We start from the raw sequence: 14,007 nt of genomic DNA, 5'->3' as shown, positions 1-14,007 counted from the left end.
ACACGACGACGAGAGCATTCGTGCCGTCGTACGAAAAGTATGAATATTTGTATGCACTTAATAGATACAGGAGAAAAAGCTCGCGATCCAAAGTCATTAAACTCACAGATATAATAATATAATCATAGATATGTAATATAAGATATAAGGGAAACTAAGATACGATAATCGAATTGTTTAGTCATAGAATACTATATCAATAGTTTCCAAGAGAATGCATTGAGATTAAGTCTGTTCTTTAAAGCTAAACTGGCTGCACTAATTCAGCTATAAAGAACAGATCTATTATTCTCATGGCATTCTTTGCAAGGAAACAACATCAAAAAAAAATTATAAAAAATCTAAAGACATCAATTAAATTTAAAAACATCTAAAAAATACTAAAGAATTATGATAGATTTCAAATAAAAAAAAGCTAGATGTAAATTGTAAATGAATAAAGATTGAAGTACAAATAGTAAAGAAATTCTTCTCGAATTGTCTTCTATATTAAATTTTTTTTTCTTCTTACCAATTTCCAAGGAAAAATATGTATTATATATATTTTTTTTTTACGATTTTCGATTTCCACAGAGAAAGACGTCCTCGTATCGAACAATTACTCTCGAACGACTATCAGCGTATTTGGTGGCACGAGAAACAGGCCTGGGACAAGACCATAACTGCCCGAAAAATTACGACTAAAAAAATACTACCTCGTATGGTAAGTAATTATTAAGCGGTTATTGCGCGAGCGATGATTAAAAATTTGCAAAGTTACAGATGATTAAGAAAAAAGTTCCGACATGCGTGACCGTCAAGTATCCAACAAGAGCGGGACGATCGAGAGGAAGAAGGAAGGAAGATTTAAAAAAAAAGTCCGAGTCGAAGATTGAAGAAGAAACAATTTCTGCGAAACGAAATGATGATACGAAATTAGAAGAACATGAAGAAAAGGTATTAGAAGAATGTGAGGAAATAAAATCTGAGAAATACGAGGAAACAGAATTACATAAAGAACACGATGAAGAAAAGAAATCGGAAAAATCTGAGGAGACTAAATCAGAGAAATTCGAGGAAACTAAATCAGAGAAATTCGAGGAAACTAAATCAGAGAAATCCGAGGAAACTAAATCAGAGAAATCCGAGGAAACTAAATCAAAGAAATCCGAGGAAACGAGATTAGAAAAATATGAAGAAACAGAAGAAGAAAAATACGAGGAAACTAAATCGGAGAAATCCGAGGAAAAGAGATTAGAAAAACACGAAGAAAGAGAAGGAGAATTATACGAGGACGCGAAATCAGAAAAATATGAAGAAATAAAGTTAGAAAAATTCGAGAAAACAAAATCAGAAGAACGCGAGGAAACACAATTAGAAGATAACGAAGATATAAAAACAGAAAAATAAAATTAGAAAACAGAAAATAAATCATCGCATTGTATTATGTAACTATTTCACGAGAGACAGAGATATAAGCAAAATTCAGACTGGTTAAAGAATATGACTTTATGCAAAAATAAAAATATCCTAAAATAAAGATTTAAGTATATTATCCTAAATTTTCGTGTTCTGTTCAGCTTTCCGAATCTTTCATAAAAAGAGTAATCACTTTATAATACATATAAATATTTTTTTATTTTATTAAATAAAAATCAGCGTAAGTGCCAATTTTTTCATAACCTTATGGCGCCATCTAACGTGTAGAATACAAACAAGAAAATCGTTCTCTATAATATGACCATGGTTAACGTAGGTCTCTACATTGCCAAGTAACACATCTCTTGCATGTGCGCGAAGAAAAAACACCACAAAAGTATTTATAACCTCAAATTCATTTTCTTTCCAACGCTGAAACTCCCTTTTCCCCAACTTACATACGCTTAAATTATTAAATCTGATTTTTAATGTGTTAAATAGTTTTGATCGGAGCTCTGTACTGTGTATTTTGAGGTGAACGAAATGTGGATGTGATTATAATGCAAAGTGTGTTCGCGGTTAAATTGTTCTCGTACAGAGCTTACCTGTTCTCGTCGTCGATTTTCACGTCGTTTCGCAGCAAACACGTACAACCGAAACACTTGTTGAAGATGAACGAGGCTTTCCTGCGCTACGAGAAAGGTAGCGAGATCTTTGACATCTCGTTCCGCTACGTAGACGAGACGATGAAGGTTGACCGTCAATTCAACTTCTCCAGGCAGACCGCGGAGAGCGTGAACAACTTCCTCAAGAGGATCGACACAAACGTTTGCAAGATCATAAACAAAAAGGTGAGAACGCTGACTGAAATAACATTTATAAATTAAAACAGTTTAATGATATGTAGAGAATATATGCAAAGTTATGTATGCATTTGTAATGAATATTATTGATTGCATTCAATAGAGAAAGTTGTTGAATTATTAGTCTAAAACATTCAAATCTGATGTGATGAATTTGAAACTTGGAGATAATTGCATGCCATTACTTATTTATAGATTACTCTTATTCCTGCAAAATATAGTAATTATAATTTCAAAGTATACTTGATATGATGCATTTAATTGCTTGTACATGGATTTCTCAATGTGAGGCAATGAATTTATAAATGCTTTTTCTTCTCTAAAATAGTCAATATCAAAAGAAATTATATTTTATTAATATAATGAATTTTACTATAATTATGGCACTATATTTTACAATACAGGAGTTTTAAAAATTGTGCTACAATTGAAAAAAAAATTTCTTTTAAAAATAATTATAAAAAGTAGAATAATATTTTTTATACATTAAATTTTGAAAAATTTCGTGAAAAGAAATTAATTGTGAAAATTGTGAAAAATTATAATTTTTAAATATAGATTTTACATAAAAGTTTAAAAAAAAATATAGCATATAAAATATAAAATATCTAATCATGAAAAATAAAAAAGAATTTTATTTTTAGATGGAGAGGAAAAGAAAGAAAGATCACACTTTGGATACAAGTTCTCTGCCAAATGACAACGTAGATACTGGAAAAATCATGCTTCTCAAGGATGATATCAAAGTGGATGGCAATGTGTTGTGCGAGAGCCTTCTACAGGATAATGCAGAACTTAAGCTAGTTATTTTCGAGAAAACGTTTTTAGTGAAACAAAACGCACCTTATATCATCAATATTTTGTTACCATCAAGCATACTTGTGGGTTTTCCGACTTACCCGTCTAAATTTGAATCACTGTACACTGACAAGAAACGATCGATATTTAACTGGTATAAAAACGATGCTATTAACAACAAGCCAAATTTATGGACACATATAGGGAATGGATATCTATATGTACCAAATATATCTGACATTGGTTGCAATTTGAAGATCAACTGCGAACCGCGAAACGAGTCAGATTTCGGTTGTAACATGGAAGTACAGTCGAAAAACGTCGTAGAGGCTGGCCCTGGACCATGCCCATTTGACATTCGACACCAATTTACAAAACATAAACTATTGGACAGAAGGTATACTTGCATATATACATAACATACGCGCGCGGTATGTGTATATTATGATATTCATAAAATGTGATAAATACGAAATGAAAAAATCTATTTATAATATAACAAAATAGAAATTATATCGAACACATATTTTACTTATATATAATATATGAAAGAAAACAAATTTTTTCAGTTTTAGAATAATGTCCTACAATATACTAGCAGATACGTATGCTGATTCTGATTTTTCCAAGGATGTATTGTATCCATATTGTCCACAATATGCATTAGATATGGACTACAGAAAGCAATTAATACTCAAAGAAATAATAGGTACGCACCAAGCATATAATTCTTAAACTATTTATATTGTTTTATCAAATGTAAAAAATGTCCTAAAAAATGTTTTAAATCTGAAAACTGTGATTAATAAATATTATTTATTTTTTTTATTATTAAGAAGAAATAATACATTTATAATACATTTTGTATTGTAGGTTTTAACAGTGACATAATTTGTCTGCAAGAAGTAGACAGGAAAATATATGAGTACGACTTGTTGCCATCTCTGTACATGCTGAATTACGATGGCGTATTTGTTACAAAGAATGAAATTAATGAAGGACTCGCCACGTTTTTTAATCAAGAAAGATTCGAGAAATTAGGATTTGAATATAGTGTAATGGCTCAAAATACCGATTTTCCAAGGTTCGCCGCTATTTGGTCCAAAATCAACAATGAAAGGACGAAGAAGAGATTTTTTGGTAGAAATACAACTATTCAGGTAATGAGAAAATGCTTATTATCGATATTACTACAATATTAGTATCAATCAAGAAGATTGAATGTAATGATAATTTAGGTAACGATATTGCGATCTAAAGAGAACCGATCTGAAATCTTGGTCATCGGTAATACGCATTTATACTTTAAACCCGATGCGGATCACATACGTTTGCTGCAAGGATATTACGCGATTATATATGTACATGAAGTGGCAAAAAGAATACGGGAAGAGGTAGATATTTTTTCCGATAAAAATTATTTACAAAATTATATGTTCAGAGAAAATATAATTTGGAAACGTTGTTCTAACATTCATATAAATTATTCAAGTCTTAAACGCATTTTTAAGTTTATATTATATAATTTTGCAATTGCGATTACACCATGCATATGTTGACAGAATCCCGAGTGTAATACAAGCGTAATACTTTGCGGAGATTTTAACAGCGTGCCGGAATGCGGCATTTATCAGCTAATGACTGAAAATTACGTTCCGGAGACCTGCGTAGACTGGAGAAGTAGTGAGTGATTTTTCATATCAATTTACGAAAGCTCTTTTTAATTTCGTTGTTTATTAATTTAAATAGGATGTGTACGCGATCAAAGCAATTGTACAAAATTATCTTTTTTTTTTTTCAGATGCCGAAGAAGCTATAGAAAATGTATCCCTAATGCAGGATCTTTGTATGTCCAGCGCCTGTGGCACGCCAGAGTATACGAACTACACACCAGAGTTCTCTGGTTGCCTAGATTACATATTCTACGAGAGAGATAAATTCGAAGTGGAGCAAATAATCCCGATGCCTAGTAAGGAGGAACTTACTCTTCATACAGGTTTACCATCTGTTGTATTTCCCAGTGATCATATATCCTTGTGCGCAGATTTAAAATTAAAAGGATAATAAATATACATATTGAAATTATTTAAAACATATGACGCTGCCTAGAATTAACTTCACTTATATTAAATATATGGTGATTAAATCAAATCACAGTCACACATGGAATGTAATATAAAAGAGCTATCAAACGTTCATGTAAAACCTCTGGTGCTATCATTGAAACTGATATTTATGATCATTACTTCGAGATTTTGATATATAATTCTGAATTATTTATTCGCCCTCCTTTACTTCCGCTCACATTTGAAAATTAATATATTTTTTATATTGTTGAAAATTAACTTATTGACAGATTAAGATTACCTGAGATTTTCTAGAAATCAAGTTTTATCTCAAAAAAATGTTTAATATTTAAATTACCTTTTTTTAGTAATGTCAAAGCTCCAGTTTTTCCTCACTGCATATTGAAATAGTAATAAAGCGCAAAATTTCGTTTATAGTCATCAAAGTATACATTTATATTTCGTTAATACGAAGATACAGTAAAGTAACATTACTTATGTGTCTACAGCACTACTTAGAATTATAATTTACAAAAACTTATATACAAATTAATTGTTTCTTCCTCGATCATAGAGATCTACAGGTAAGAATCTTGAACTTTGTTAAACTACAAACTTCTTACATCAATACGCAAAATATTTTCAGTGAATCTTTTATTCTGTAAGAGCAAAAAATTGAATTTTTTTGCGTTTCGCAATCGACACTTTGGAAAGTCTACATGTAACGATTAGAAATTTTCCATAATTTATAACTATCTGAATCCGAAACTACTTATAGAATGTTTGATGTATAAATAGATCCCTTTCTGAGATATATTTTAGAAAAGAATGGAAAAAATTATGCTGCTTTTTCATGAATACTATATGATTGAATTATATTATATTCCACAAACTGTGAGATTTTGAGATCTAAGAGAATCTTCTCATTATTTAATCAAAAGAACAAAAATCTAAAAAAATAAATTATTCTAACTAAAAAAAAAATTTCTAGTTTTAGTTTCCGGTTTAACGTAGTTGTTTATGCGAAATCTTGCAGCATGTACAAATATACGAACACAAACAAGAATGTTTTATGCAAAACCTTTACAAATCCTTACAATTTATTTCGTTTTAACCAATTATTTCGAGTCTACCATACGCACAATAATTTTATTAACTCTTCATTCTTTTTTAATACAAGAGCATTTCAGCAATAAGAAAATTTATTTGCGACTCCAAAAACTCGAGATTACTTAGTGTATTATTTTTGTTATAACTGCGTACATAAGTGACTCTACATATTAACTAAAAACTTTATAATTGCATTTTACTGCTCATAGAAAGATTTTATATGGTATATATTATGTATTTTATTTCTGATCACAATAGCTTTTTATTAAAATGGTAATTTATTGCAAAATCGCATAAATTACGCTAATGAAAGTAAAGAAAATCTTATCGTGAATCAGTGTAATTAGCCGAGTGAAAGATTTCTAATATGTGTAAATTCATCACCATACATCTTTGTTCTTCAATTTCCATATAAATATAACAAAAACGTGTACTTAACATAATTCTCGTTAGTATAAACCATTCTGTTATAACCATTATAAACATATCTTAATCCTTTCATCCCCAATATAAATATATATGACAATAATCTCTATATACTAATAAATTTTATTTTAATTTCAAAGTTGAAGATAAAATAAATCTAATTAAATGAGTTTTTTTTACTTAAATTGCAGTCACAGTAATCTAGGGAGGGTATAAACTAAAAAGCAAGGAATTGAAATTAATTAGGCAATGCAACTGACATGTTCTTTTATTACTTTAATATTTAGAGTGTTTCATTCTTTAGATACAAATTTAGTATTAGCAATAAATTAGGAATGAGAGGATTAAGTTTTTCTCATCCAATATGATCGTTATAAATGATCGATTAAATATTGACTCGAAAACAAATTCAAAAACATATTATGCTACATTGAACGCAAAACATAATATGTCGATGTGTGGAACGAAACTTTGCGTCATGTCAATAAATATTTATTTTGTAATTTTGAAAGAAACAAATTATTGACTATCTTCGTGCAAAAACAAAACTACATATATTTTATAATAACTGTTAACATTTTGAATCTGCCATAAATCTTTTTTTATGCCCTCATTTTTTAAACATTATTTTATGAGTGGGACATGTTTATATGTATTTTTATACGAGGTAGAGAAGAACCATTTTAGAAATTGTATATATATATACACCCCCTTCCCATAATATGAATTCTTTTTATAATCTTGATATAAATATATAACTAAAAATATTTCACACATGTTGCAATATATTATTTATTATATCGCCAAAAAAAAATTCAAGATACTTAATATCTGCTTCACATTATGTTATGGAACAGAAGAAAATTATAATTATATATATATATAATATGACAAAAATTATTTATTTTGTAGTCCATCCCCTCCTCTTCCAAATTGATGTATATTTGAAACAGCCAGATTCAAAATGTTAAACAAAAAACCTCGTATATTTTTCCAACTATCACAAATTTTGATTACATTTCGATTAAAAACTCATGCAAACGATGCATGATGCTGTGAAATGGGACAATTCGAATTTATTGCATTTACGATATGCTGTGAATTTATGCCATTGTGACAACTATTCTGCATCATGGAAATATTGACTCGGTACTTCTCATGGAAATTTAGACTGATACTTCTTTTTTCCATTTTGTTAATAAAAAAAATGTGTTCTTATGCAATAGAGATGATAGTGAGGTGTATGTGTATGTGATAGAAAATAGAACGCAATACTACGCAAAGATTTAAACATCAGTGGACGACGATTGTTGCTCGCTTGTTCGTTTTAAGATTATCACATTCCTCTTCGTGGCGCGCTCGGTACCAATAGTTGCAACGCGGTCATCGCGTCCGGGAACAGAGAGTGATAATTCACTACCGGCACGTAGGCGGCGGTTATGACACGACCGGCAAACCATCGACCATGTAGCGAATTTACCGCTGCCACAGCGGTTGCAATCGACGGACACTTCACATAAACATTGCCCTGTGGTGATGCTTGGTCCACGTACACGTGCAGCACGCCGCCGTGCTTGTTGCATTCCTCGATTACATCGTCGCGGATTTCCTTTGCCCAATTAGGATTTGTCTCACTGAAATCAATAACGATATAAAAGTTATAAATTTGAATTTTGCAGAAAAATAGTTTTATTATTAGAAATATATACGAATTTACATTTAATATTTAATAAAATTAATATTAATAGATTAATAATTATTCAAAAAATATGTCTACAACAAGCTTGTCATATTATCATTATTTTGCATATGACTGTTTACAGATGCTTAAGAGTATGATAATATTTTTATTTAGCATATATATTCCCCCTAGTGAAAGTACGGCATACATGACACCAGGTCTACAAATATGCAATTTATAATGTATATTCGTAAATGCTGCTTTGATATGAGGAAATCTAGGCAACTTACTTTTGTGGATCGAACATGTTCGATAACATAAAGCACTGTGTCGCGATTGGAGGCGCTGCTTGAGGTGGCGGCTGTGGCTGTGTCATGACTGGAGCCATATTTAAAGCGTTTGCTGCAGCAGGAGGAATTTCCAGGCCGGTACCTTCCGCCAACTTGAACATCAGCTGTAATCTGCAAGAATTATATTGTGTAAATATTTAAAAATAATATTTTAAAATATTATACTGCTATATGTTTATATGTGCATATTTATATTCTTTTCTTTCATATGTATATGTGTGTCTTTTCTCTTTTATCATACTTCATGTACCTTCCAGTTGCACCGAGATCAATACCACTACGATCTAACTCATCTGTATCGAGAAGAGAAGGTCCCTGAATCAGATCAGTTCGTTCTGTTACATTGCCAACTTTCATAGGTCTACCAGCAAGCTCGAATCCATTCAGTTGCTCTAAAGCTTTTTTCGCATCATCTGCATTTCTGAACTGAAAATGTAATAAAGATTTTGAATTTTACATAGATATAACATGATTTATATAAATTAAAAGATATCGATTCAATTAGTTTATAAAGAAATAATAACTTCGCATATATTTAAAAAGAAGACACATTTGCATAATAGATGAGACTAGAAAAACTTACCGTGAGGAAACCATAACCTTTGCTGCGTCCAGTCTCAGGGTCCATAATTAACTGTATGTTATCAATTTTTCCGAACGGCTCGAAAATTCCGCGAAGCATATCTTCTGTGATATTAAAGTGCAAAGATCCTACATACAATCGCATGGGTCCTGTTTGTCCTTTAGGCATTAGGTTTGGCATCGAGTTGCCCATGCGATTCTTCTCAGCTTGTGTATGCTGTACTACAATAGGTACTCCTAAGAGCTTCTGACCTGATAGACCAAGAGCCTGCAAAGCAATATAAAGGTAAATAATATATTTTCTCAGTTATTTGTTTAATTCTTTAAAAAATTTTTGTTTAGAACTCTTAGGAAACATTATTATTTCAAAAAATACTATTTGATCAGTTATCTTCAATTGCATAATAATATAATCCAAATATACTCACGAGTGTCACACTTTCTGGATCTTTGAATTCGACATAAGCAATGCCCTTAAATCTTCGAGTTTTATTGCATGTAATTAATCTAACATCCTGCACTTTTCCGACACTCGAGAAGAATTCTTCCAAATCACGTGCACGTATTCGCTGACTTAGTTGCATACAAAAAACAGTCCGGGCATCTCGCTCCTCTGGCGTCAATTCATCATTTCTAAAAAAAAAAAAAAAAATTATTATCAGTAAATATAACAAAGAGAGCATAATATGTGTTGAAAAATTCAAGAAAAATTCTGCTTTATAAGTTTGATATTGTTGAATATTAATTTTTGTTACTATAATATGTGCACAACAGTAACAAAATAAGTGAAATCTCATATCCAAATTAATTTAGCATAAATACATCCCCCAAAATCATAGATTGCAAATTTTATGATTGGGTCTAGTCAATTATGCATTTTGAAACATACAATCTCCCGGTTATAAAATCTACTTGGAATCGGCCATATAGCCATTGAGAAACAAAGATAAATATCTCGTCATACAACAGTATCATGCTTCAATTGATTCCATCATTACGATTTAGAGAAAAAAGATTATTTAAAACTTTTAATTAAGTTAATTATATTTTATCATAAATTAAATACAACCTGGCTTGTTTCAAAAAAAATTTAAATGTATAGACAGATCAAATAAGAGACGGTAAACGCAAATGATCTACTATTTACGATATATGTTGTAAATAGCGGAACATTTCGATCCTTATTCAAATACGATATTCTTTAATCAAAGTATAAATGTCTCAATATATATAAGGTATACTTACATTCCAAGAGGACTGTGACCTTTGCCGAACGGCGGTCGGGCTCTGGGAAGGGTGAGCGGCGTTAGTGATCTCTTTCTTCTTCTATCCCTATCCCTATCCCTATCCCTATCCCTGTCTCTGTCTCTGTCTCGCCTATCCCTGTCCTTATCGTTGTCACAATCCCTGTCGCGGTCCCGCCTGTCTCGCGATCTGCGTCGACGGTCGCGATCCCGGTTCCTGTTGTCTCTGTCACGCTCCCGCCGATCTCTGTCCCTTTCCCGACGATCGCGATCTCGATCTCGAGATCGTGAACGAGAACGCGAACGATGTTTGCTTTTCCTATAAAAAGAAAAGTACTTCAATTAAAAAGTTTCGCTTAAAATGAAGGGGATCGAGTAATGTTCAATTCAATAAACCTTTAAGTGTATCAAAGTGGAGACACAAGGTATCCATGTGTAATCGTTATTGCAGATGTATGTCACAGGATATATCAGACATATTAGCTTATGTTAGACACCAAACTAAAAAGAATGTCAAAGTCAAGATTTCAAGATATTTGAGCCATAAACGATTAAATATTGAAAAGATAATAAATAAACAATAAAATTGATTAGAGATCTCTAAAAAAATATTGAAGATAGGTCTGAAACATCTTGCAAAATAACTCCTAAAATTTATAGAATAATATATATAGTTAGAAATAAAAAAGATCTCAACATCTCTTCATCGATATTTATAATAATTACGAAATTTTGTTATTGCAGAGTATATATCACTAGTGTACTTGAATTGAATTTTACATAGTATTATATCATTTTTCTTTTATACAAAATAATTTAGATAGATGTGTGGTACATATAAAATGGAGCGCTCGAAAATGCGCGTTTTTAATTCTATAGCACTACCTAATTCAGGCAGAGAAAACAAAGTTGCGTTTTCAAACTTTCGTATTTAAATTATCGAGTTTCCCAAGACTCGGTTTGTGTTAAGATAACGCAAGAACACGCGTTCTCGTGATTCTATATAATTTTGTCTTTATTAAGAATTATTAAGGAAAATATGCATCTCGAGTTCGCGAGAGGAGTCTGAAAATACAGATATTCTTCCTATATATACTTACCATCGTCTGGTTTAACCTTTGGAATTATCAAATTAACCAGCATTTACACTAATTGTATGGGGTCTATAACAAAGAGAATAAAACTTCAGATGGATCTGTTAAGGCGAGTGACTAACGCTGCTTCAATTATGGCGTAGAGATATGGTTATGCGAAATCACAGCAGTGACGCAAGGAATAACACTTTAGTAAAAATTTTGCTCTTTAGTATAACTCGAATTGACAATATAAATTTGCAGTGCATCAGAATTAGCATGCTAATACAATACTCGAATTATAGTTTTGTTCAAACTTTGACAATTTTGGCAACTTATACAATTTTATAAGTATAATTTCGGGCTAAGAGAATATCCTAACAAAGATTCGATGCAAAAGGATTTTGATGCAAGAAGATTGAATGAAAATGGATCCTTTATAGTTTCCAAATTTTATCGCTATCTTTTCTTGCGATTAAAGTCCATCGAAATTAAATTGGAAAAAATTAAAGTCTCTAATTTTTAATCACTGTGCGAAACACGATTAATCTTTATCATATTATCAATCACCCCTTTATTACTAATGCATCGCATTCAATGCCATAATTCAGTATCGATACAAATTGCTTATTTTAAAAGCAACCCAAATAAAAATCTCAAAATGTGACGAATAAAAGCGAAACAATATCAATTAGGTCGATAATTATGTCTTAGTAAAAGACACTCCTTAGATACTGACAGGTTTTAACACGTGATAGGGTCACCTATAATCTTGCTTAGTTTCAAAGTTAAATACAAGGGTCGTGCAATTAAAAGAGTTTCGTAACTCTTCATTTACATTCTCCACTTAATTAATCCTTAATATAACTAAATAATTCATAAAAGATGTTCTACTCACCCTGACGATTTGCGACTAGACCCATTCTCCTTGGAGGACTTGTCTTTGGAGGAGGAGTCCTGCTCCTACGAACAGCAAACAGTTGAATGCCATGCCAGCCAGTCGATGTGGCAGGGACGCGCGAACAAGGGGACAAAAAGCAAATCGTAGAACGTTAGTAAATTTCGTAACAACAGTGTTTTTTTTAGCTATATGAAATTATATACAAATATAACGTTATTATATCTCTTTTCTGGGTTCTCTACAAATACAAATTCGACAAGAATTGGGAACGAGAGAATCTCTTTTCTATTTCTTATCCTGTCGATATTACTACGGTAGCAACCTTTCTCCTTGCTGCGGAAGAGCAATGCTATTTTTTTTTTTTTTTTTTTTTTTTTTACGTTGGATGACAGAGACGGACGTCGGCGTCAATTCTCGTGCTCTTTCTCATCTTTTTTTCTGTTCGTTTTATTTTTCCAGGACTCTATATAGGTGTCCGAGAGCGCTGAGGAAGGGGAAGGTACAAGAAAAGAAGAGAGCAAGGGTGAGAGAGAGCATGTGTGATAGACAGAGAGAGAAAGAGAGAGAGAGAGAGAGACAGACGGGGCGAGCATAGCGATGCGACGCGGTCGCATGCACCTGGCTCAAACTTACCAATCGCTTTATCGGGTTTTAGGAAAGCATTGCAATCTTGGGTTGAGCATGCCTTGGTCTTTAAACTACCAATGGCCAACCACACATCCTTTTTCTTCTGCAAAAGAGAGCCCTCATCAAAGACAGCACGATTTCAAAGCGAGAGACGCGAATGAGCAACCCTAATCGCTACGATTGCCTACGATTGCCCGCGCGCATTTATCGATTACAGGGAATGTGTCTTTCATTAATTGGGGATCATTTTATCAAATCAACCTCTTATCCTCCCAGTACACAGGGAAGAAATCAATCGAGAGAAACACGTGCAACTCGCGCAGATCTGCGATCTGGCCGAGTCCAGAGAAAATGTTTCTTTTAGTCTTGCTGTAACGCAAATACTAACGTATTTATAAGTTATGAATAATGGAACATGAAAATGAACTTTGTAGTCCTTTCAATTGACATTGAATTTGATTAAGATAAATGAATTATTCTTACAAAGGACACAAAAGCAACATTTTCTTTAATAAATGTCATTGTAACTTTCTTTCCCACACAATTTGCTGACCAGTTTACTGTCCTGTACTTTTATGTGGCTGTTCATCAACACGAAATGTAATACAAGATGCTTACAAAGTACCTATCCAATTTTTTGAAGAAGCAGCATATTTTTTGCCACATGTATATAATATAATACTATGTATTATAACAATAATACATTTACATAAAATGACATGTTATCGAAAAAAAACCATCTTATTGTGCGTACAATTTCAATACTTATTGTTTTGCTTTCAATTTCATATTTTTTTCAACATTGGAGCTATATGCACATACATGCGTATAGTGCTTAAAATGATGGATCAACAAGATGGATAGGCATTTTGTAAGCAACTCAGGAAT

The 14,007-nt window shown here is 31.9% G+C and overlaps 3 protein-coding genes across 4 annotated transcripts in view; 2 read left to right on the top strand and 1 right to left on the bottom strand.

Moving 5' to 3' along the window:
• The window catches only part of LOC115243484 (cilia- and flagella-associated protein 251-like), a 1,740-nt gene extending 336 nt beyond the window's left edge, over nucleotides 1-1,404 (top strand). The window contains exons 2-5 of the mRNA XM_029820542.1: nucleotides 1-37; nucleotides 574-703; nucleotides 763-936; nucleotides 1,015-1,404. Of these exons, the coding sequence (XP_029676402.1) occupies nucleotides 1-37; nucleotides 574-703; nucleotides 763-936; nucleotides 1,015-1,389 (716 nt within the window). The 3' untranslated portion in view covers nucleotides 1,390-1,404. The remainder of the gene's footprint in view (nucleotides 38-573; nucleotides 704-762; nucleotides 937-1,014) is intronic.
• Nucleotides 1,405-1,750: 346 nt separating this feature from the next.
• On the top strand, nucleotides 1,751-5,318 carry LOC115243327 (2',5'-phosphodiesterase 12). The gene is made up of 7 exons (XM_029820217.1): nucleotides 1,751-2,249; nucleotides 2,906-3,456; nucleotides 3,629-3,768; nucleotides 3,933-4,219; nucleotides 4,298-4,453; nucleotides 4,622-4,742; nucleotides 4,861-5,318. Exons 1-7 carry the CDS (start codon nucleotides 1,959-1,961, stop codon nucleotides 5,121-5,123), a joined length of 1,809 nt encoding a protein of 602 aa, XP_029676077.1. The 5' UTR covers nucleotides 1,751-1,958; the 3' UTR covers nucleotides 5,124-5,318.
• Nucleotides 5,319-5,560: 242 nt separating this feature from the next.
• Nucleotides 5,561-14,007, bottom strand: part of LOC115243329 (RNA-binding protein 39) — a 10,380-nt gene continuing 1,933 nt past the window's right edge. Inside the window, exons 3-9 of one of the 2 annotated variants that reach the window (XM_029820218.1) lie at nucleotides 12,490-12,554; nucleotides 10,520-10,837; nucleotides 9,703-9,907; nucleotides 9,276-9,542; nucleotides 8,934-9,118; nucleotides 8,633-8,803; nucleotides 5,561-8,295 (exon numbers count right to left, since the gene is read on the bottom strand). In XM_029820218.1, coding sequence (XP_029676078.1) covers nucleotides 7,998-8,295; nucleotides 8,633-8,803; nucleotides 8,934-9,118; nucleotides 9,276-9,542; nucleotides 9,703-9,907; nucleotides 10,520-10,837; nucleotides 12,490-12,554 — 1,509 coding nt within the window. In that variant the 3' untranslated portion in view covers nucleotides 5,561-7,997. The remainder of the gene's footprint in view (nucleotides 8,296-8,632; nucleotides 8,804-8,933; nucleotides 9,119-9,275; nucleotides 9,543-9,702; nucleotides 9,908-10,519; nucleotides 10,838-12,489; nucleotides 12,555-14,007) is intronic. The other variant, XM_029820219.1, reaches the window with a different exon arrangement.

This window comes from Formica exsecta, unplaced genomic scaffold (genome assembly GCF_003651465.1).
Source record: "Formica exsecta isolate Colony F162 unplaced genomic scaffold, ASM365146v1 scaffold72, whole genome shotgun sequence".
Taxonomy (NCBI): Eukaryota; Metazoa; Arthropoda; class Insecta; order Hymenoptera; family Formicidae; genus Formica; species Formica exsecta.
The sequence above is the reverse complement of the archived record's forward strand: the minus strand, read 5'-3'. Positions and strand labels throughout refer to the sequence as shown.